General features: G+C 38.1%; 2 protein-coding genes and 1 long non-coding RNA gene across 15 annotated transcripts; 2 read left to right on the plus strand and 1 right to left on the minus strand.

The window, feature by feature from the left end:
- The first annotated feature begins 295 nt into the window (after positions 1–295).
- On the plus strand, positions 296–5,705 carry LOC111271170 (salivary anticoagulant protein P23). The gene is made up of 4 exons (XM_022851791.2): positions 296–439; positions 4,293–4,546; positions 4,881–5,065; positions 5,281–5,705. Exons 1-4 carry the CDS (start codon positions 397–399, stop codon positions 5,450–5,452), a joined length of 654 nt encoding a protein of 217 aa, XP_022707526.1. The 5' UTR covers positions 296–396; the 3' UTR covers positions 5,453–5,705.
- Positions 5,706–6,229: 524 nt separating this feature from the next.
- On the minus strand, positions 6,230–19,507 carry LOC111271172 (uncharacterized). Of its 11 annotated transcripts, none has more exons than XR_015315218.1 (5): positions 15,036–15,147; positions 14,663–14,703; positions 13,970–14,154; positions 7,306–7,496; positions 6,230–7,066 (listed from the first exon to the last, which is right to left on the minus strand). It is a non-coding gene; the product is annotated as an uncharacterized LOC111271172 (long non-coding RNA). The 11 variants fall into 11 exon arrangements; XR_015315217.1 differs by having other exon boundaries at positions 6,230–7,071; XR_015315219.1 differs by lacking the exon at positions 7,306–7,496.
- LOC111271167 (salivary anticoagulant protein P23) lies at positions 6,952–20,233 on the plus strand. Of its 3 annotated transcripts, none has more exons than XM_086972811.1 (6): positions 6,952–7,079; positions 10,274–10,392; positions 10,842–10,970; positions 11,847–12,031; positions 12,327–12,529; positions 18,986–20,233. In XM_086972811.1, exons 2-5 carry the CDS (start codon positions 10,321–10,323, stop codon positions 12,499–12,501), a joined length of 561 nt encoding a protein of 186 aa, XP_086828937.1. In that variant the 5' UTR covers positions 6,952–7,079; positions 10,274–10,320; the 3' UTR covers positions 12,502–12,529; positions 18,986–20,233. The 3 variants fall into 3 exon arrangements, with proteins under 3 accessions (XP_086828937.1, XP_022707510.1, XP_022707509.1); XM_022851775.2 differs by lacking the exons at positions 6,952–7,079; positions 18,986–20,233 and adding exons at positions 7,836–8,449; positions 14,629–15,042; XM_022851774.2 differs by lacking the exon at positions 6,952–7,079 and adding an exon at positions 7,845–8,449.
- The last annotated feature ends 227 nt before the right edge of the window (positions 20,234–20,460 follow it).

A 20,460-nucleotide genomic window follows, 5' to 3' on the forward strand; every position in this document is an offset into this window, starting at 1 on the left:
TCTGTAATGTTGCTTCTGTCACTCGTTCTAGACAAAAAAAAAATCCAATTCCAATCGTTGCCGGTATCTTTGCTCGAGATTTTGCAAGGGGGATTTAGGTGTTCTTTCTCTTTGTGTAGTTGTCTTACGAAAGAAGTTGTGCACGTATATGTTTGTATGTATGAATACATATGTAAACGTTTAGAAATGCAACCTGTGACTGGTGGTAGACCGTGCGTATACCATGAGTTGGCTGTGGTATGGAGCCTTGTCAAAGAATCTGACGCTGCCTCCGCTCGCATGGATGAGCCCTCTCCCGAAAAAAGCGAGTGGAATCGCTGCTTTGTGTGTGTGGTGCTATAAAACGATAGCGTTGTACTTATACTACATCAGTTGATCGAAAAGACGCGTATAAAAATGTGGTTCGTTTTAGCTTTCGCGTTGGGGTCTTGCACGCTTGGTGAGTAGCAAATTCGATAGATTTATGCCATGTAAATATCAATAGAGTGTGTGATATCGTTTGTTTGTTTGCTTGTATGTTGCCTGTGGTGATAGGAGAGATTTATCACAGGTGGCCGTTTAGATCGTTGATTTTCATTTCAGTATGTGCGCAGCTTTGCTTTGGGATTAACTTTAAGGTGTCAAAAAGAACGGCTCAGAATAAATGTTTTTAAAAATCATTTACTACTAAATATAGCGCTTATTCTGTCTGCACTGTATCGATGTAGAGAAACGTATATTCTCTAGTTTAACAAAACAATTATAGTTTATCTGATAAACGAGTGCAGCGGTAGACTAAAGTAAGCAACATTCTTGGCCTACAGTAACAATTCTTTTCCATTACAATTGCATCTATTATAGTTAGCTTTACGCTCTTCTTCATGTTGTCTTCTTCGAGTCTAAAAGTAGCTACTAATTAGAAAGTGTCTACACACACGTATGGAGCCCATACAAGTAGAAGTTTGCGCTCGAAATTTTGACAACTTACGCTCTCAAACTCATGTTCAGAATAAACTTTAAGCACTGGAAAACCTTCTACTCACATAAAAACACTGGCTACGAAAAATCATGTTGGTACCGTTATATTTTCTGAATAGTTTTCTATGTACCTTAAGTATTAAGTGAAAGGGTTAGATTGAGGTTCTAAAGTAGATTTTTTTTTACTGAGACCGAAATTGAAAAAATAATGTTCGAGTGTTTCATATATGCTAAAGTTTTAAATAAAGCTTTACATTTTAGTATCTATTGGGGATTGTTTTTAAGTCAACTGTAGCAAAGAAAACATTGTAACTAATTGACCAGCAAAGGATAAGTGTTCGTCGTACTTGGAAATGTCAAAACTATCCTTATTGTGTATTGACGCTTAGCTAAGGTAAAGGTGTTTCGTATAAACTTCATTAAATCCTGCGACTGCAAGACTCTGTAGATGGCTGTGCGCAGCTCCGTTTGACTACCTAATTGGAGCATGACACCATTAGCATTTTAATCTGCCTGGAAACCAGATTGAGGAACTGCGTCATTTGCCTGCTAACCTTATCTCGATAAAGCGATCCCATCTAATTTGTATGCCTCGAATATGACTAATCAGGAACTATATTAATTGTTAACATTAGCATCATAAGCGCCACCTGGACGTCTACAACGCGCACACCTTCGACGTTTCGTATTCCGTTGTGTCCTCAATTTACGGCCAACCAGTAGGGCTTGCCTCTTCCACGGCACATTTCGCCAGAATGTCTACACAGTGTGCATTTTTTTCTGTTGTCTCGCTATATTGATGTTTCGAAGGGGGGTTTCAATCTATGCATTGTAAATGCATAGATGAAAATGATTATTATGTCAGCTCGTATAGATGATGTTTCCCTATCGTCCAGTCTTGTATTCCTTTATCGTGGTCGCATCACCGACCGATCTTTACCGTATGCTATTGAAATCGCGCGACGTCCCACATTCACTAATTCAAAACTTACATATTCCGTTCTAAACATATTCTGTGTAAATCTTGCAAAATTACAAGAACCTGAGGATATTGGTAAATAGATAAGGCATAACCTTTGTTCGTTTAATAGCAGACATGTAGAAGTCGTATTGTCAATAACTATAATACTGGAGGTTAGTGAAGCTTACAGCACGATATGTGGTAATATTAGATGATGATGTCGAATCGATTGTGTTTCCTGATATTTTTAGCTTTTAACTTAACTTTTTAGTGGATATTAGACAGGATCGGTTTTTATTGAATCGGCATATCGCCTAGTACTTATCAAGTCTGTAGATCTAGCTGTATGGAACAGTTTTCAAACGCATACATTGGCGATATAATTAACATTTTCTTTTTATCTAATCCGCCTAGTACAGGTTGACCAACAGCAATACAGAAATGTATCAACTAATGTCATGATAGTAATGAAGGGCTAATATGAATGTTGTTTAATGATAACTAGCGCAGCTAAGGCAAAGGTGTTTCTAGTAGACCGGATGAGTAAGTGTCACTTTTACTTTCGTAGCGTGCGTAGGCACATAGAGGAGCAGCGATCGGAGGTGTTGTTATACGCCATGACCTGAATGTCTCTCACCTGCAGCCTATCTGCTGTTTAATATCTGCCTCGCCATCGGCCAGTGCCACCTTCAATAACAGCAGCATCGCTCCGAAACTATTCTTTAGACTATATGTTGCACTTAACGTTCTCAGTGGAAGTTTGCCAGTTTATATTACTTGTCTGTGTTAACAAAGTTTCATTCAACAAGCGGAATTCGAAATATGGCGCCACACTTGTGCGCGCACATTCGTAAAATGTCTCACAACCATGATATGTATAGCAGGCATGCATGAAGACGATTACGAAAAGAAATGCGTGACACGCTTTCCGGCTCAGTGCCTCATCCAGCCAGTGAGTCGGATACGTTTAAAATGATGGAGTACCTGGTGTATTCTTGTACTACCGCGTACGTAGCCTTGCATTTATGTTCGATCCCGTGAACTCTTCATTCATTCTCTTTTAAGCAGATTGTACGAATCGTTTCCACAGCCGTCTCGGAAATCGCATGGAACTCTACCACTCTGTCCGTCCGTTCGCAAACAAAATTCGTTTGCATATTGCGCGAATTGGGTGTGTGTGTGTATGGGCAGGCATCTCAAGCAAGCTGAAAACCTAGAATTAAAGGTCTTCATTAAAGCTTCGTGTCGACAATATGGCTTTGTTAGTCGAACGCATCAATAAACTACAGCATATTTGAGACGCGAATAGAAATACAGCAAAATGAAATCAATCGATATTTAGAAGAAAAATACAGAAATACTGTCGCAAACAAAAAAAAAAACTAAGAATCCAACAAAAACCCTGTATAGTGTATGGATGGATACAAATATCTAAATATCAATGCATAAAGACGTCGCATACGCTTCTCGTATGTAGTGGTAAAGACATACACGAACAGGACTAGCGTGCGAAGAGAGGCCAAATCTCGCAGAACCATAAAACAACTGTGGACGACATATGATGATTTTGGTAACAAAATACATATAAAAAAAATATTTGTCTCTATGGTGAGTATATGCAACTGTAACTGTAACACCAAACGCAAATATAGGTTCGATCCAAAAAAAGCGTTTGCATGTAGATACACGTGCGTCAAGGGAAAGGATTTAGACGTGTCTAGCTTTTCGACGCAGGCCAAACGAGTATAACTCGGCTAGAGATTTACTGACAATCGACAAGAGGATTTTGCTGGAAAATAAAAATGGGACGTTTGGTGTATGGTCGATTAAGAGATTTCTGGTGTTTTTCAACTAAAGCAGAACGTAAAATAAAGTATCGATAAAGCTGTAGAACAAACTTGAAAATAAAAGGACTCTTCACTTTTGCCACGTAATGAAAGCGAAAATGAGCCATAGTCTTGGAAATTTTGGCAGTAAGGATTTAAAGTAAAGCGTGCTTTGCATTAGAGGAATGAATAAAGGAAGAGTACCAAGAGGTTGAGAACCTCCTGCGCAGAACATGAGTCTACGAAAAAGAGACGACATAGATATATTTCCGTGAAATGAGGAAAAACTAAACGGAAGTATTGCCTGGAGAGAGAAATCTGATAGAACTGATGATTTGGAATGTCTAGCGGGGCGAACTAGATCGTTGCATAGTAATATTCACTACTAGCATACGATAATAATAATACTGTCTCCTACATTCAAGACTTGCGTTTAGTAAGGAGAGATTTTTGCGTTTTTTCTTCTTTAAGTATCGGCCATTGAACGCATATTTACCTTTGATTTACTAACTGCTCGGTCAACATTTTGTTGCATATATTCATTCCAGCTAACGCTGGTACAATCGCCCAATCAAACCATTTTGTTGACGACCTATTCGGCTCGAAATTAAAGGGGGAAGCACATGCTTACAATCTCAATGGTGTTTCGATTCCCGACTGGACATTGGAGAAGATAAAGAGTACTGGCCTCACAAATCGCGATATCAAGGGTAACTTTACCAATGGGTACGTCCGGGGATTAACCGACATGAAGCGGTCGGGCGATTGCTCGCCAACAGCATGGATCGGCGGAAATATCACCGTAAGTATATGTCAAGCTCGTCTGATGACTTTGCTCTGATGAGCCTCTAATTCGTTCAATGAAATTACCGTAAAGCTTATTTCAACCGTCATTGAATATTGCCTCGGCTATTAGTACGCCTGGTTAGACGCAGCATCGCATCTTGTTATTTATGCACATCCAATCTTTTTTTGAGCGTTGGTCTTTTTATATTCGTGCATCTGTGGGCGTCTGCGTGTGTTTGTCTATATCTGGGCTTAAGTTCAAGTACATCTGAGATAGGACAGCGATAACGGACAACGTTGCCGTCTACGTTTTTCTTTTCTTTGTTGTTTCTCTTGATCTCGTTGAGCAGCTTTCTTGCCGTATCGACATCAACTCGGTGTACGCTGAGTGGAAGCTTTCGGTGAAAGGTCATACCCTATCAGGTAATATCAAGGAGCTACCCCTTAAGGTGCAGCTGAAAGACACGAGCGCGCTCTTCGAGGCATCTGCTTTCCCCAACCGGGCCGTCTCTCTTCGGACGTTCTACATCGAAAAGTGAGTTTAAAAAGGAGCTGTCATTGATTACGACTTGTTCCAACAAGTTTGGTTAATTTTAGGTAGCGCCAACGATATTTATGATTCGATAAGATAATAATATAGTTTCTGCTCCTTGGAGTGGGTGGACTACACGCTATTGACGTAACCCATGCCTACCGCCAACCAAACATTGACTAAAATGATTTGTTTCGTTGTATGTCCATCCAATGCAGGATGAAGTTCAAACTCGATTATGAAGACCTCGGACTCAACGACGAACGCAAGAAGAACCTCCACGACCAGGCCGAAAAGCATGCATCAGCAGAGATCTTCAATGTTGCTTATAACACACTCTCAAAGGCTATTAGCAGTGCGATGCGCGGCACGACACTGCCTCCTGTTTAAACCAGAACGGATACCCGGTACCATTCAGCCGTTCAAATACATACGGCATACACCGCTGTTTAGTCAACGAACCTGAATAAGACATAACGAATTCACTAAGGGGTGATTACTTCGGGGAAAATATGCTTGACAAACAATGTTTTAAACGAAAGATAATTTAGCACAGCGTGCAGGTAAACTACATAGGTGGTCAACGATCTTCAGCGAATGCAATACTACTAAAGTACTGATTGAATAAATAAATTATGTAACATCCATGAGTGATTATTGTATGTGGTAAGAAAAACAGCCAGTTTCGGATCTGAGTACAGCCTGAGCTAAGCATGAATAATACGCTGTTTAGCAGCATGGACGTTCGTGGTCTTGCAATTACCTTATAAATGGGTATGGATACGTAATAGCGTCGTTTGCATTCGATTCCCAGTTGAATGCTCAGAAGGTCTTTTGAATGTTGAGTTGTCCATAGAGCCCTGTACCTTCTTTAAATCTTAACTGTTTCTCGTCCATTACAGCATCAGTTGTTGCCCGCGATAGCTCCGCCTTCCACGTAGTCTCGTGCCGGCATCGATAAAATTAGAAACATCAATTATTGTTGTGTTTAGTATCAGGCCAAAGATTCCTAGGACATTCGTTCCACATATCTGTATCCCAAAGGAAACAGTAAACAACTTTTTAGTCGTGTCTACTTTACAAACCAAATTCTAATTTTTAGCGTCTGAGAAAATTATGCAGTCTATCCATAAATCGTTGAGGCGCCGCGAATTAAATTGCAGCGAATTAAATTAAAATGATAGTACAAAAGGTTTATTTTATAATCGGTCACAGATATCTTACGTTCGCAGGACATACACATCGTGCAGCTATCAAGCACAACCGTATTCATCGTCGTCTACGCCAGCGCATTTTCTTAGTGTAATAAGCCCCTATTTGTTGGGATATCGTGTTTTATTCAGCTCTTGTTTTTTTCTCTGTTATTGTATTTCAGTTTGCTAGTGATGTCAGTATTATCGCTAGTGCCGCTGACATAGTCGCCGGAATCATAAAGCGTTTGAACGGCAGAGAAAAATCGAGACAAGCCAAAAGCGATCGAATAGTATGCCATATAAATGAAAATTCACGACGTATTCGAGATCACGTATCCGGTTAACGATGATACAGCCCAATCAGACAACGTCTTGTCGAGTGATTTCTACTATAGGCCACGTAGCATTTTTATCAGCTGAGCCCGCTGCGGCAGTACATCGGTGAAGTTGATTTCCAGTTTTGTAGTAAATGTCATTATTGGTGCTCTGCGTATATAAGAGCCCCAGGCAGAAGTAGCGCTGACGCAGGCAGTAAGATGCATTATCGTTAAGTTAGATCCGTATCGTCTTTTCGTTTGTGTTTTCAATATTTTCAAGGACAAACATTAACTCTAGTTTTAGCTTATACCAGCTAATGAAGCTTCCTAGGATAAGCAAGGCTATGATTCCAATGTCCGACTACCAATTTATCGGGCTGCTAATAAGTCATGCAGATTTTCCAAAGAGGTTCCACATGCATTGCGACGGGGTGTGACTACGGCAAAATATCAGTATCTTGATTGTGCGACAATTTCAGGATATAGGAGGACTTCTGTTCTGCAAAGGTAGGGAAAAATCGGAGCGCGTTATTTAAGATACAGTGAGTGCGGTTTATTTCAAACCAATAGTCAAGATAATTATTTTGTCACCTGCATGCGTGACTATGTCACTGATAATTTGCATAATGCCTTCTCAGCTAAATTCAACAATATAAGTTGAACATTCGATGGCCATAATAAGACAAGCTTATCTAAATGCCGGTATGTATGTGGTACAGTTATTGATTCGAACCTTTCACATAGGCATAGTGCCTCAAACGATTATCTCCTCTATCGGCCTCCCGAGCCACGTTTGTAGACTGCCAAAACAGTCAGGGCTGATCGTATCGCTCACCTAGACTCTTGCTGAATCTTTGAGGATCATCTTTAGATTGCAGACGTTACTGGGCGTATCTCTTATCGAACGTGCCTGCTGGCCTCCCACTAAAACATTTCTATCAGGATCTTAATTAAATATTTACTTTATCGTATCCTGCTCCCTGTTTTTCATCCGCCATCCACACATACCAAGAAAACTCAGGTACGAAGACGGCAGTTAAACAGATTAGCCCGATCTCCGCTAGTCAACACGGGGTGTTGGCTTGTTCATAATCAATGCATAGCTTAGCTGTAAGTTTTGCCTGCCCGAACTGGGTTACATCTAGATGGTTATTCTCAGTAAATCACTCTAGACATGGCTAGATACTTGGACAAGTAAGCATTTCCTAGATCGTTAGATTTCTTGCGTCACCGGTATCAGACAGATATAACGATAGTAATAACACATGGATATAATAATACATTTATTATTCCGAGCATGTGAAGGCATATTTCCCATTTAATTTGCCAGAGATATATGGCCAGACATCAGCGCCGTGTCTCTATATCAGCAGAGTGAGTTAACTATCACCGATAGTGAAATAAGCCGAGCACGTTATTTACTGCTTTACCCGCGTGTGAAAATACCTCAATCGTCAGCTGTCTTTCCGTGCCCCTTTCCACAACGACAGCTCATACAAATAGAGTAATCGTATTGTTTCGTGGAGAGTTTGAACAGGTGCTCATCTCAGAAGTGTAAGCATTTATTTCTTCAGACAGTGGAGGATATCAGCGCGCATCAGCTCAAGATTGAACATTATCTCAGTTCTCAAAAAGGGACCATTGTCGGCACGTTGCAGTGCCAGCGTTTGTGTTTATTCAATTGTTTATCTAGATGAAGAGTTTCGCTATCTAGCTCCTTCGTTTTCGAAGTGGAAAATTGGAAACTGTGACTCTCTTTTTCTGTCTGAGAGAGAATTTATTGAGGGTTATGACTCAGGTTTCGCGACTGCATGGAATGGAAGCCATGAAAAGTGCAGTGACAAAAACGCTCTGTATTGTTGTTATCGTTGGCCTGGGTAAGTGTTAGGAGTTCTTAGGAAATAGACAGTAGTGCTTATACTACAACGGTTTTTATGCAGTGGGTCTACACCTGTAAACGAAGACGAGCTAATAGAACAAGACGCTTTTTAAGCAAAATCGTACGAAAGCGGCCATCTTTTTTCAATAACAAAAAATTGTTTTCTGTGTGGAAAAGTTGCAAAAATTAATCCAGTTAAGATATTGCCAGTGTTTTGTCTTGAGCGCGCATCTTTCAATTAACGGTATTGCAATGAAGATGAATCGGCGATTGTTTGCGATGCTACCATAACGATTTGATCGGTAAAAGAACACGAAAAATCAATTGTAGTAGTGGCGCTTTGGTTGGTGCGCCAGTATTTAGTAACGATGTGTAAACTATATCTAAAGCATTATCTGTTATATTGTTTTTCTCTTTATTACATTCCTCCGCAGGTTGGAAGTATGGCATTTCTAGTAGTTCAGAAAAAGGCAGAATCCAAAACATTCCACTTTCTGTCCTTTCAATTCTAAGAAATGCTAAGGAATTTGGAAAATCTTATATTAAAATGTTACCCGCAAGATAGCTGTAACAGTAAACACAGTTCATACTGTGAACAGATAGTGAAAATGACCAGCTATATGTTAGTGTCATGCAAAAGACTGAAGTATTAACTAAAATTATCCCAGTAGCTTCCTATTGTAAATAAAAAAATAAAACCTAAATATCAGATTATAGGCTGCTTAGCAAGTGTAATGTGTTAATTAAGTGGAACTTTTATGGCCATGATCACATTGCCATATTGAATTTGTTTCCCACAAACGCATTGCATTAGGTTCCTGGAATCGGCCTGTTCGGTGTGCCCATATACGGGATGAAGGATTCGAACTCGGACAAACCTAACGCGTTATCCGTCATTGTGGGCATGCGTTCATCTGCTATCGTTGGTAGTAGCAGAAGGCCCGCTCTTTATAGAGCAAAACAATGATTTCATTATAACATGAAGTTGTCTTTGAAGTTTCACCTATCATTTAATTGTATCACATTAGATGAGCACCTGTTAAGATTGAAAGCTCCCTTTTTTCCTCAAATCGACTGTCTACGTCCTCGCTAAATTTATTGGGCTTCTAAAAATCCCTAGAAGACTTTTGCGAGGCAAACCGGAAAATTATCAATAGGACCTAGATTCGAAAATGTCGAAAATTAATTAAAATGACTTTAAAAGCCACCCTTGTAACAAATGGGTTTTATATGGAAGTTAAACGTCGTCTTAAATAGAATAACATCGATTGCCAATTGAGTCATACAGATAAGGCGCTACGATTCGTGTGTTGCGTTTTTTGAACTAATTTTGAAACGTTTGGTCTATCGGCTTCATACTGAATTACGCTGGATGTTTTTGCGCTTATGACGTATTAACGAGTGTGTATCTACCAATTGATACCGCCTGATGCATAATTACCATTCAAAATTATTCACGGAGGTAACAGAAAACGTATTTTGACAATGGCTTATTAGTAGTTTAGGTCCAGGACTGAAGTTACAATTGCTGTCACTGATGCTTATATTGAATAAGCATTACTGTCAGAAATGACACTTCTCAGAAGTTTGTTGATTAGAGAGGGACAGTTTTGGAAATACAGATCGTAACTAAAAACACCCAGATTTAGATCAACCGTGTAGATCTTAAATTCAAATCTAACCTCATTCGAATTAGTACAATATCTTCAGTGTCAGACGTAAAACGTTTAGCCCTACGTGTAGTGCAATATAAACATATTAAATACGTATCAAGACAAATCATCCCATCGTTAATAAACTAGCGTCGATCATTGTATTTCAGGCTTAGCTAGTACAGTACAACAGGCCGACGAATACTTCGATGAACTGATGCGGTCCCTGCGGAACGTTAGTGATCCGTTTATACTAGAAGGTGTTTCTATTCCGGACTTTAATATTAGTGTAGGTGACAATTGGAGTTTTTTTTTTTCTAAACACGCTTACCAATCGTATGTTTGACCAATAACTAGCTGCAATACGGCACGGGACTATAATCACGCTGTTCGGATTAAGGCCTTGAGTGGATTAGCTGATCCTGTTTCTGTCTCTGCTAAGCATATTTACGTTATGTCAAAAAAAAGCATGCAAAAATTTTTCAATATCTGACTTCACTTTAGGTCGATCAGAGAAAGAAGCGAACGTGTGGACGAACGGGAATTGTAAACTCCCATTTTCTGGCACGAATTATTTTCAGCGGCGTAATTGAATATTTTTGTTAAATCTTGCTACTAAATTTCGCGCGTTACTTAAGTTGAGTGTTAGATATTTTGAAGAAGTATAGTACATAGAATTTAGTTGAGTGTCGAGGAAATTAATAGCGGTTCCCGTTCATCCTGACTCTCACTTTTCAGATTGCATCGACTAGCATTACTAACCGTAAGTTTAAAGCGGTTTTTAACTATGGTAAGGTCAAGGGCCTAACGGATTTAAAACGAAGAGGACATTGTGCACCTACCCGCTGGTCGCACGGGAATATTACGGTATGCAAGCCGAAACCACATATTGAAACTAATGTTCAAGTACTTAAGTTTAAATTTAAACTTGCAGTTCTTTCGTTCGTTCTGCACTGTATGTCGATTCGATTAAAATATGCCTATCTAATCAGTATAATTATACTCGCGTAGATCTATGAGTTCAGTAAACAGTCATCAGAAACCTGGAGAACTATAAAGAATACGAACGATACTGTGGCTTATGGGAAGGTCAGCATCGACAAAGACGACACGAACAGCGCTCGCATCTGGCATAGCATGTCAGTATTATTGAGCTGACATTGAAATGCTGTTCTCATTGAACGAAGGTGATCCGCGTGACCTCGGCGTTGGTGTTAGACTGCATCTGCTGTTGTTGTCATAGACACGAAGCTGATGAAATAGACAAGTTTGTGAAGATAAGCGAACCGGTTAAGATAATAATCGCGATAATCTTAGGCTGTTTGCAAGTCGTGTATATACACTAAATACATTCCCTACTACATGTAGCTTCAAAATTTGTAGAAATATGTAAAAGGATACTTTTACGTTTAAATTCCAGGTAGATACATTGTAAACTTAAGTGAAAACAATATAGCACCGATAAAATGGGGGATTTTGCTTCATCCCGATGTTGTATCTGTCTAGCCAAAACAAAGAATTTGATAGCCAATTATTATGCCAGATGAACATTTCCGTCGTAGGTGTGGGGTCAACTGGTGCACCAGGGGCACCAAGCATTATTCAGCCTGGGATATGAAATTTTTCTACGGTCTTGAGTTGAAGTAAAAATAGTCGTAGCAGTACTAATTTAATAAACATTTTAAGGCTGCATCAACTGTCCGTGCTTTCTTTGAACGATGTCTTACCCTTTAATCCCTCTAGTTTGAGTGTACGCTAGATCTATCGAATGTATTCGCTGCTTATGGCGTCATAGCCAAAGGCAACACCTTCGGCGGACGTCGAAGTCAGATGGACGTCTTCGTGAGAATTGAACAAGGGACAGCGAAATTTGTGGCGCAATCATTCCCCAATAGGCCGCCATACATTAAAATTAATGTCATTGACACGTAAGCGATTTTTAATTCCTTACTTAATCTGCCAGTAAATAATAACCAATAAGCCGAAGGGAGAGTCTCATACAAAAAAGTTATTAACTTGATGTACTACGGCTGTTATTGCACAGTTATTTTAATATTGCGTATATATACATATTCATATCTAGTTAGGTGTAATCGACATCGTAAACAAAAACATGTAAAACAGTGAGCTTCTGTTTTTCTTCAAAAACTATTGCTGCTGCTGCTGTTAACGTGCGTACGGATGATTCGCCGTTTATGTTCTTCATTTCGGCTCCATTTCAAGGCTCAATTTGCGTACGGAAGTACTGCCGGACCCCGATCTTAATCAGAGCAGGCGTAACGAATTCGCAAATGAAGTTCAAAAGCATACGACTGAGGACATCATACGGGTGCTTACGACTGAGGTATCGTCCGCGCTCACTGCGGCTGCCAAAGACCACCTATTACCTCCGGTTTAGACCGTGTATATCTGATACCTACGAGGTGGTAAGAACTCAAATTTTATTCAATATATATAGTATATATACATATACCATATATATATTCAACATATATATTCGAACAGCTTGTATTCTACCAGTTTATCGTTCAATCAAATGCATATTAAATGTATCACCCCATTTTAGTTTGTACATTTTTTTTTACGTGGAAGTGTTCATTCATATAATTTTGGTGTATGTTATTATATATATGTTTTTTTTTTTGACGCACCTTGCGTACACATGTGGCTGCGAATATACGCATGGGATTATATGGGCCAGGGGCTATATTGGCCATTGCGTATTATCTAGTTTGGAAGCATTAACTAAAGATCTTATTGCTATCGAGCTTTCACAATTTTTGAAGTGCACACAGATCAGAACTTTAGCGCAATTCAGTATTTTCCCTCGTATTTCATGACCGATAAAAAAAAACTCATCTGTTGTAGAGTTATATTTTCAAATGGAAGCAAGTTACGTCTTATAAATCATTATTTTTTGTCGTAGTACATGACTATGCATGGGGCCATCGCGAGGTTGAGCTATATAAGCAATTGCATTTCGAATATATACAAAACAAAACGCTATCGATGCTAATCCTATAGAAAAAATGAAAAAAATAGATGCACAAAACGACACAACTAATCCGTATCTATGTATGTACTTCAAATAAAACTAAGGCATTTGTTAAGCTGCTATCTTAGTTCCCCATAACCACATTTGGTCATCCTAAAAAATGTTTTCTAGATTACAAAGATTTTGTTAACAAAGCAATGTTATCACTGCAGTTGGTCATGATTATCGATCAGAATCTACATTGGACTGTATTAGACTCTGGCAATGGTGACACAGACCTTAGTGCGATCAGCGCACACATTGTTACCATTACTTCACGCTTCTCGAGAAATATAATTTAAGCATGTACCAGTACATAATTAATTCAAATGCGTTCACTTTACGCAGCAAGACTTCATGTAGAAAGATCGTGGACAAATGATAAGCTCTGACCCATTTGATTCGGTAGTAAATGATTCGATCGGCCCTTCTATGAGAAAAAAGAAGCATCCCTCTAGCTTTATTAAACGATTCGTTTTTTTGTACGAAAAACAATATATATATATATATGATCAATTGACATTTTTTTGAAGATTTAGGAATTATAGTAATTCTATCTAGGCCGCGGAATAGAAATCTTTGACGAATAGTTTTTTCACGAGACACTCATTGTCTTCAACGATAGAGTTAGTTAAACTTTGGCCCGATTCTCTTTTACATATAAAAATATATGCAATGTGGCATGGATATATATGTAGCGCAATATAAGCTGGTAAATGTCTGTAATGTTGCGTTATGTATCGTGCAGCAATAATTCATTCTGCGTTCGATGTTAATGAAATAATGATTAAAAGCTGGAAAAATGCTGAATTAGTAGACCTAAAATTCCAACCTTTTTTGTGATAAAAGGGCGAACATGATGCTTGCAGTTTATGCATCTTCTTTATCAAGAGGAGGTTCATTGTCCGCATCGCTCGGCACCAACCGGTCGCCCAATTCGCACTGATACGTAGACTCAGATGGCATCCTTTCTGTTTCTTTCTGAAGGAACTCCTCGGTTAATACGGCTACCGCATTCTGGCTAGATCGCGTCGGACAATCGAATTTCACAAAATGGCGATTAAAAATTACAGAGCCTTCTTTCTGCATTATCAGTGACTATATACTCATGTTTGTTAGTATTTCATGTGGTAACAAATTTAAGTCTGGTAGCTGTGATATATGTGGACGTATGTCTTCGTTATCAACCAACGTGTCGGTTGCAGTAAATTAAAATATTATATATATATATATATATATATATATATATATAACGCTCAGCCTAGTTTTAGACAGCTTCTCGTGTCATTAACTGAAGTATGGCTTAACTTAATACGTTTGATTTATGGTGTTGCTCATATTTCTGCTTTTAGTAGTCTGGCTTAGTTGGCGATCGGCTTCAGGGGCTCATAGAATAGGACAATGGTTTACAGTAATTGTGCCGATGATATCGATAATAATACCGATACGATATTGACTATGATTAGATTATATGTATTCTATCTTTTAAAGGGCGTCATTATGTGGTTCACTTTCGTATACGTACCTGTGCCTCAAGCCAACAGTGATATCCAGGTATGAGCTTCGCTTCGCATTGCCAATAGGAAAAAAGGTACAGAATCAACAAAGAGAAGTTTCCAGCGGGCTTTCTTGACCTTGCATCGATACAATATATATTTGACAAAAACTACTGCCTTTTATTGAATATATGCTTCATTTACTGTTAAATGCACGAGCGTTCGAAGAAATTCCTTCAGTATCTTCCATACCTAGTATCTTGGATTTATCGGATCGTCTAGAAGATTAGTTTCAGATGGTAGTTCCTAAAGTGTTCTGCGAGACATAAAATTCTAAATTGGTAATGGAAGATTTCGCTATTACACCTGTCTTTTTGGGCCATGTTGGGCAAACAATTTTACCTGTAAGGATGATCAAGTCTCGCGTTGAAAATGGTAACCGGTTTCTTTGTAGCCCTGATTTTCGAGATGGTAGCTGATTCGGTATCATATGGTAAAAGCGCCTTTTTTCCATATGTGTGGTTGTTTTACGCCCCCGTCAAAATGATGATTGATTCTACGCTACGGACTGATGCGCGCTAACCTGAAAAGGAACGTCTACATTAAGCCCATCAAAAACATTATTCTAACTCGCTAGGCACACGTAATAAAGAAATAGATAAAAGGTTTGAATAAATAATTATCTAAAGTAGTTTTTTCTTCACCAATTTCTGCATAGGTCATATCTGTTGTGTGGCTTCACCGTAATAGACCATAGGTTACAATATAGTACATAATCAAAATGGTTTTACGTCTGAACCCCAACATCGCTATGCCTTGCCTTTGATCCATAGTGTTTATCCACCAAATAACACAACACAAAAAGCAAAAAAATACAATCCTTTTTTAGGGGTTTCTCTTTAAAAGTCAATAGTAATATCTACATATAATAAAATAATAATGCTCGTAGAGTACATAGAAATAACTAACTGTCAACCACGATCCCCATAGGTAAGTAGTCCTACCCGGAGAATATAACTGGACCTTTTAACATTCATACTAATGTCTTTAGAGGTGGTTGTCTTACCTGAGTAGAAAAAAGCCTAGTGACGGGTTAACGCAAAAGCAAAATGCGTGGTTGCATGTACATAGTAACCTAAGTTTAACATTTGACGCTTAGTTCGAGCCAAAGCAATTCTTCTATTATAAATCAGTAACCAACATAAGTTTGAGTTCGAACATTGCTCAATCTATAACTAAATAAATCTCCTTTTACCTCTGAAAGATCAGCTCCGTTCATGCATAGCATCATGAGAATCTATAATTGCGACAGATAATACCAATTTATCGAATAAACGTGGTATCAAAACAGTACTTGTAGTTTTGTTATAAATATCAGGTCACTCACGCGCTTCCTTCTAAAAAAACACGGTTTTTTTTTACGTTCGAGAGTAATCGCTACGATTTTTTACACGAAAAACCGTGACGATTGCCGATAGCGTCTAATCACACAACCTCGCTAGATTCACATATAATCGATAAATTATCGTCGAAATTCGGCGACATAAAATTATTTAACATTTCTTTACAACAATGATCATTACAGTCAAGTAAGAGAAGAATCACGTATCCTGGCACCTCCTAATTTCCCATCGTACAATTACTTAAAGTGGTCGTTCGTGAATGTAGTGAGGATACTTGCATATCTATATGCGGCCGTTTTTTTTTTTCGTTCATTGGCCCAAGTGGGAACCCACTGGAAAGATCGTTTTTTTTTTTTTTTTTTTTTTCGCTCATACTCAGCTGGGACTACGCCGCAACTATTCTTCCGTTCACTCTGTATATTTTGTAAGCTTGAGCTCCTAGCTTAATCAAACTTAAAAAGGTCTGAAATCGAGATCTTCGTATAGCATACGCTATATAGTACCATATGATAGGCCTAACTGTTGCAATCGGTGAATAAGTGAAATGTTTATATTTTCAATATCCTAATACTTTTTTAGCTACTACTTAAACGTCTGCGTGAATGCGTCAGAGTCGGAGAACCAATACGAAATGTTGCAGTGGAACGTGTAAACAAACTTTATTAACACTAACTCTACTTAAGATTGTTGAGAGTAACTGCAGAATAAACAAATTGCAGCTTACAGAAAATATTCTTACAGCTTACAGAAAAGACTCAATAAACTAAATATACATGGGTAAACTTTGTAATTATACTATACGAATAAAAAGTCATTCTAACTACAACAATACGTTCGCATAATGACAATCATTACTTTGTGTACATCCGTCGGACGGCACGATTCTGCATAATCAAAACTAGCTGCCTTAAGGACTTCTTGCGTTTAGTAGGTCCTCCCAAAGTTCTCAAGTCACGTTTTGCCTCTGAGCCCATATTTTTTTTACAAAATCCTCGCTGGGATATCGTTAAAAAGCTCGGACTTTTAGCTTTACAATACAGAAAGCTTGATTTTTCTATAATTAGAAGACCAGCCGCATTCGTATAGATAGGAAGCATGCATTGTTCCTACTTTGAATAAGTGCTTAATGTGTTAGAGCTTCCAAATTGCAATCACCAATTGGATATTTAGAGACTTCAACATGTAGAGGCCAGATATGTACGACACATTTTAATTTGTAGATTCTGTCTACCATTGTTTCTCTGGACTCGTTTGATTGATAAGTCGAAGTTTGCGATGTTTAATCCACGCCGAACTCGAATATTTATAATGTAATAACAGTATTTTCGCCGGGATGATGATGATTATTTTAACTGGATGCTGAATTGTTTTTGACTAGCTCTAGGCTGAAAACAAATATAGCTAGAGGTTCAGCGAAAAATTCATAACGGAACAACGTTATTTTTTATATAGGAAAAATAACTATTGAGTAGTACAATAATATAGAAACAGATGAAGGCAAGAGAAATCCATACATGAGTTGTATGCCTATATACAAATGTAGGCGTAATGTCGGTGACACAGTGGATATGAAAGTAATTTTAATAAATATCCTTTTAGTTGACCCATGCCAAACCGTCCTACTACGACGTTATACTCCTTAAATCATTTTGACGCATAGTTCATTTTGTGTTTCCTCTTAGCTAAATGTCGAATGTGTCATCCTTAGTTGTCCTTTTGTTAAGTACGAATATTTTTCCTGAGATAAATTTTTATTTAAAATAGTAGTATCTTATAGTATAAAAGCATAGTAATATAATAGTATAGTATATAAAATAGTAGTATATTAGCATCGTAACGTTTCTGCATCATTCCATGTAATCTCGCCTAGATTTAGAGAACTCTGCGGACATGTATCTCCCACATAGTAGTATTATTATTGTTCAGAACTACGTCGAATTTGCTGTACTAGTGTGCTATCATTGACGTGGGACCAAGGGGCAAAAGCAGCGTCAGCAGTATTATACAATCGTACGATATTAGAATGGGATCACAGTGTTGCCCCAGTACTGACACTGCCTCTTGTGATGTACACTGTGTTGACCAATTCCTGCTAAAAAGAAAATGTTTCATACGCTTTGGTCGTAGACTATTGCTACGCCGCTTCACTGCCTTCTAGAAGCATTCCAACAAAAAAAAAGAAAGCACCACCAATATATCGATCTTCAGGAAGGAACACCAGGGGCATTTTGGTAGCTAGCACACTAAATCAGAACAGTTGCCTCTACGAGGGAACGCCCACCAATCTACAAACATACAATGCATATTTGTCCTTCTTCATTTCACTATCTTGTCAATCGAACAGTGTTAGTCATAGGCCTGGCATATGTACAACAAATATGCCATACACATAATGAGGACAAATGGTTATATCTTACGTTAGCTTTAGTAGCTTGGATTAGATCCACTGTTTTTTCTTACACCTAAATTACCTAAAATTAAAATTTAGGTAATGAGAATACGAAAGCATGAGCTTTTTAACAACAATAAGTTGCAAAGTTGCAATTAAAAGGCTTCTGTACAAATATATGCACGCAAGGATTTCCAATCCATGATGGCATAAAGGGAAGACCTATTAGATTAAAGAGTTTGAGCCTAGCCCCAACTGGTCGAATAACTGACGTCTATGAACAGATATTGGACAAAGTATAAGATTTCCCTCCATACGTTATTCTCACTTCGCTTCAACTGAGACAGCAGTTTCTATATCATTGATTATTTCCCTAAGTAATAGCCACCATGTTTTTTTTTTTTTTTTTAAATAAAGTGAAACTCTAATAAATGGTATATCGGTGCCTCATGCACGTATGAAATCGCTCGAGGCAGGAAGAGCCCAATAACTTAAATGAAATTTCTAAAGTTTACGAAAAACACGTTAGTAACAGCCAGAACCGATTGTTTTGTTTGCAGAAGTCCCGTTTTCGCCGTAGCGATATTCTACCTCTCAATGATACTATTGGTGGGTTTTCTAGAGATGATCTTCGTGTGTTTAGTATTCCGCTGTCTCGCGTCTGATACGATTGTACCTCATCAATGCGAGCGGATCTAACCGTGTACGTGACAGGAGTAATGACCACACTACGTTAATACGTAAGACGTCTGTTATCCTATTATAGAATGAATGATTTATAGAAAATACAGACAAAGCTCTGTTATTTTTTAAACTTATATATTTACTTTAAATTTAAGTTGAAGAAAGATTGAATTTGCGACGCCTAAACGGCGCCTGACTTGTTCCTTCAGTGCTCAGTTTCTGAATTGGTCAATAGAGAATAGATATGGGCTTGGATTCGAAGGCTTTTGTACACCTTCTGGAGCCTACCACAAGCAATAAAATAAACGTCTATATATAGCAGGTCAACACTCACCGTCGTGTAGGTATGAAGTATGTGTTTGTTCACTCAGAATTGCCATTTCCAGTATTGTTGTTGCCTGAAATATGAAATAGGTAACTTTCTTTATTGACACAAATTGTAAGGTACAAATGTGTATGGCGGATTGAATTTGGATCAGCGAAATAAACCAGAAGTTACCATATCGGAGATGTACACATAACACAAAGCATTACGTATGGTGCTTATAGAAATTCATTAGCTAAATGGCAAAGCCTAAAAATTGACCAAAAAAATATGACACACCATCTTTAAAAAAGGTCGATGCTGAAAACAATTAAAATCAAAAATAATTTTTTTAGCTCGGAGACACATAATAAACAATATCCAGAGAGCCTAGACATGTGACGAATTTTAGACGAAACTCAATCTAAGATAAAGCTTTTACTTTTGTTTGCTGTACGATTTGGTAGACGATAGGAAAATAGAGACGGTGCCATTTTAAACTAATATTCTGTTCTAATATCCCTCTACTATTAGTTAGGCAATGCACAGAACGTTTTGCCCTCTGATGGAATGCCTAACAGCGGTACCGGGCAAAGACTCATTTTTTACTTAAATATTAGTAAGTAGTTTTGTTGTAATCGCTAAATGTTCAATATCTTTGGTCTGTTCTATAATTAGGCGCCCGTTTTACTCGTTTCTGAATAAGGATATTTGCATTATATACATAGTGATATAATCCACTTGATTTAGAATGTTAGATAAATGACGGCGAATGTATATAAAATCAAATTAAATAAAACTAAAGTATAATAAACCTGAATTATCGATTTAAATTTTTGAAAATAACCTCAAGCAATATGAAATTGGCGCTCACTGAGTTAGAAAGGCATATCGTAGACAGAAGGAAACTTTTCGCTAATAAACCTGCTATTTACATGAAACGAAGCTTGCTTGTTTACTGTAGGTATGCAAAGCGCCTTGGAATAACTTGAACGATTCATTTAGTTCAGCTGCGTTTAAAACCAAATGCAGCTGATAGTTTAAATC

This window comes from Varroa jacobsoni, unplaced genomic scaffold, assembly GCF_002532875.2.
Source record: "Varroa jacobsoni isolate VJ856 unplaced genomic scaffold, vjacob_1.0 contig00411, whole genome shotgun sequence".
Taxonomy (NCBI): Eukaryota; Metazoa; Arthropoda; class Arachnida; order Mesostigmata; family Varroidae; genus Varroa; species Varroa jacobsoni.

Excerpts from the sequence above, each read along its gene's own strand:
- LOC111271170 (XM_022851791.2), top strand. The coding sequence starts at position 397 with ATGTGGTTCGTTTTAGCTTTCGCGTTGGGGTCTTGCACGCTTG. Across the intron at positions 440-4,292 it reads GTTGGGGTCTTGCACGCTTG|CTAACGCTGGTACAATCGCC; the intron begins GTGAGTAGCAAA and ends TATTCATTCCAG. Across the intron at positions 5,066-5,280 it reads CGGACGTTCTACATCGAAAA|GATGAAGTTCAAACTCGATT; the intron begins GTGAGTTTAAAA and ends CATCCAATGCAG.
- LOC111271167 (XM_022851775.2), top strand. The coding sequence starts at position 8,362 with ATGACTCAGGTTTCGCGACTGCATGGAATGGAAGCCATGAAAAGTGCA. Across the intron at positions 10,393-10,841 it reads TTCCGGACTTTAATATTAGT|ATTGCATCGACTAGCATTAC; the intron begins GTAGGTGACAAT and ends CTCACTTTTCAG. Across the intron at positions 12,032-12,326 it reads AAAATTAATGTCATTGACAC|GCTCAATTTGCGTACGGAAG; the intron begins GTAAGCGATTTT and ends CTCCATTTCAAG.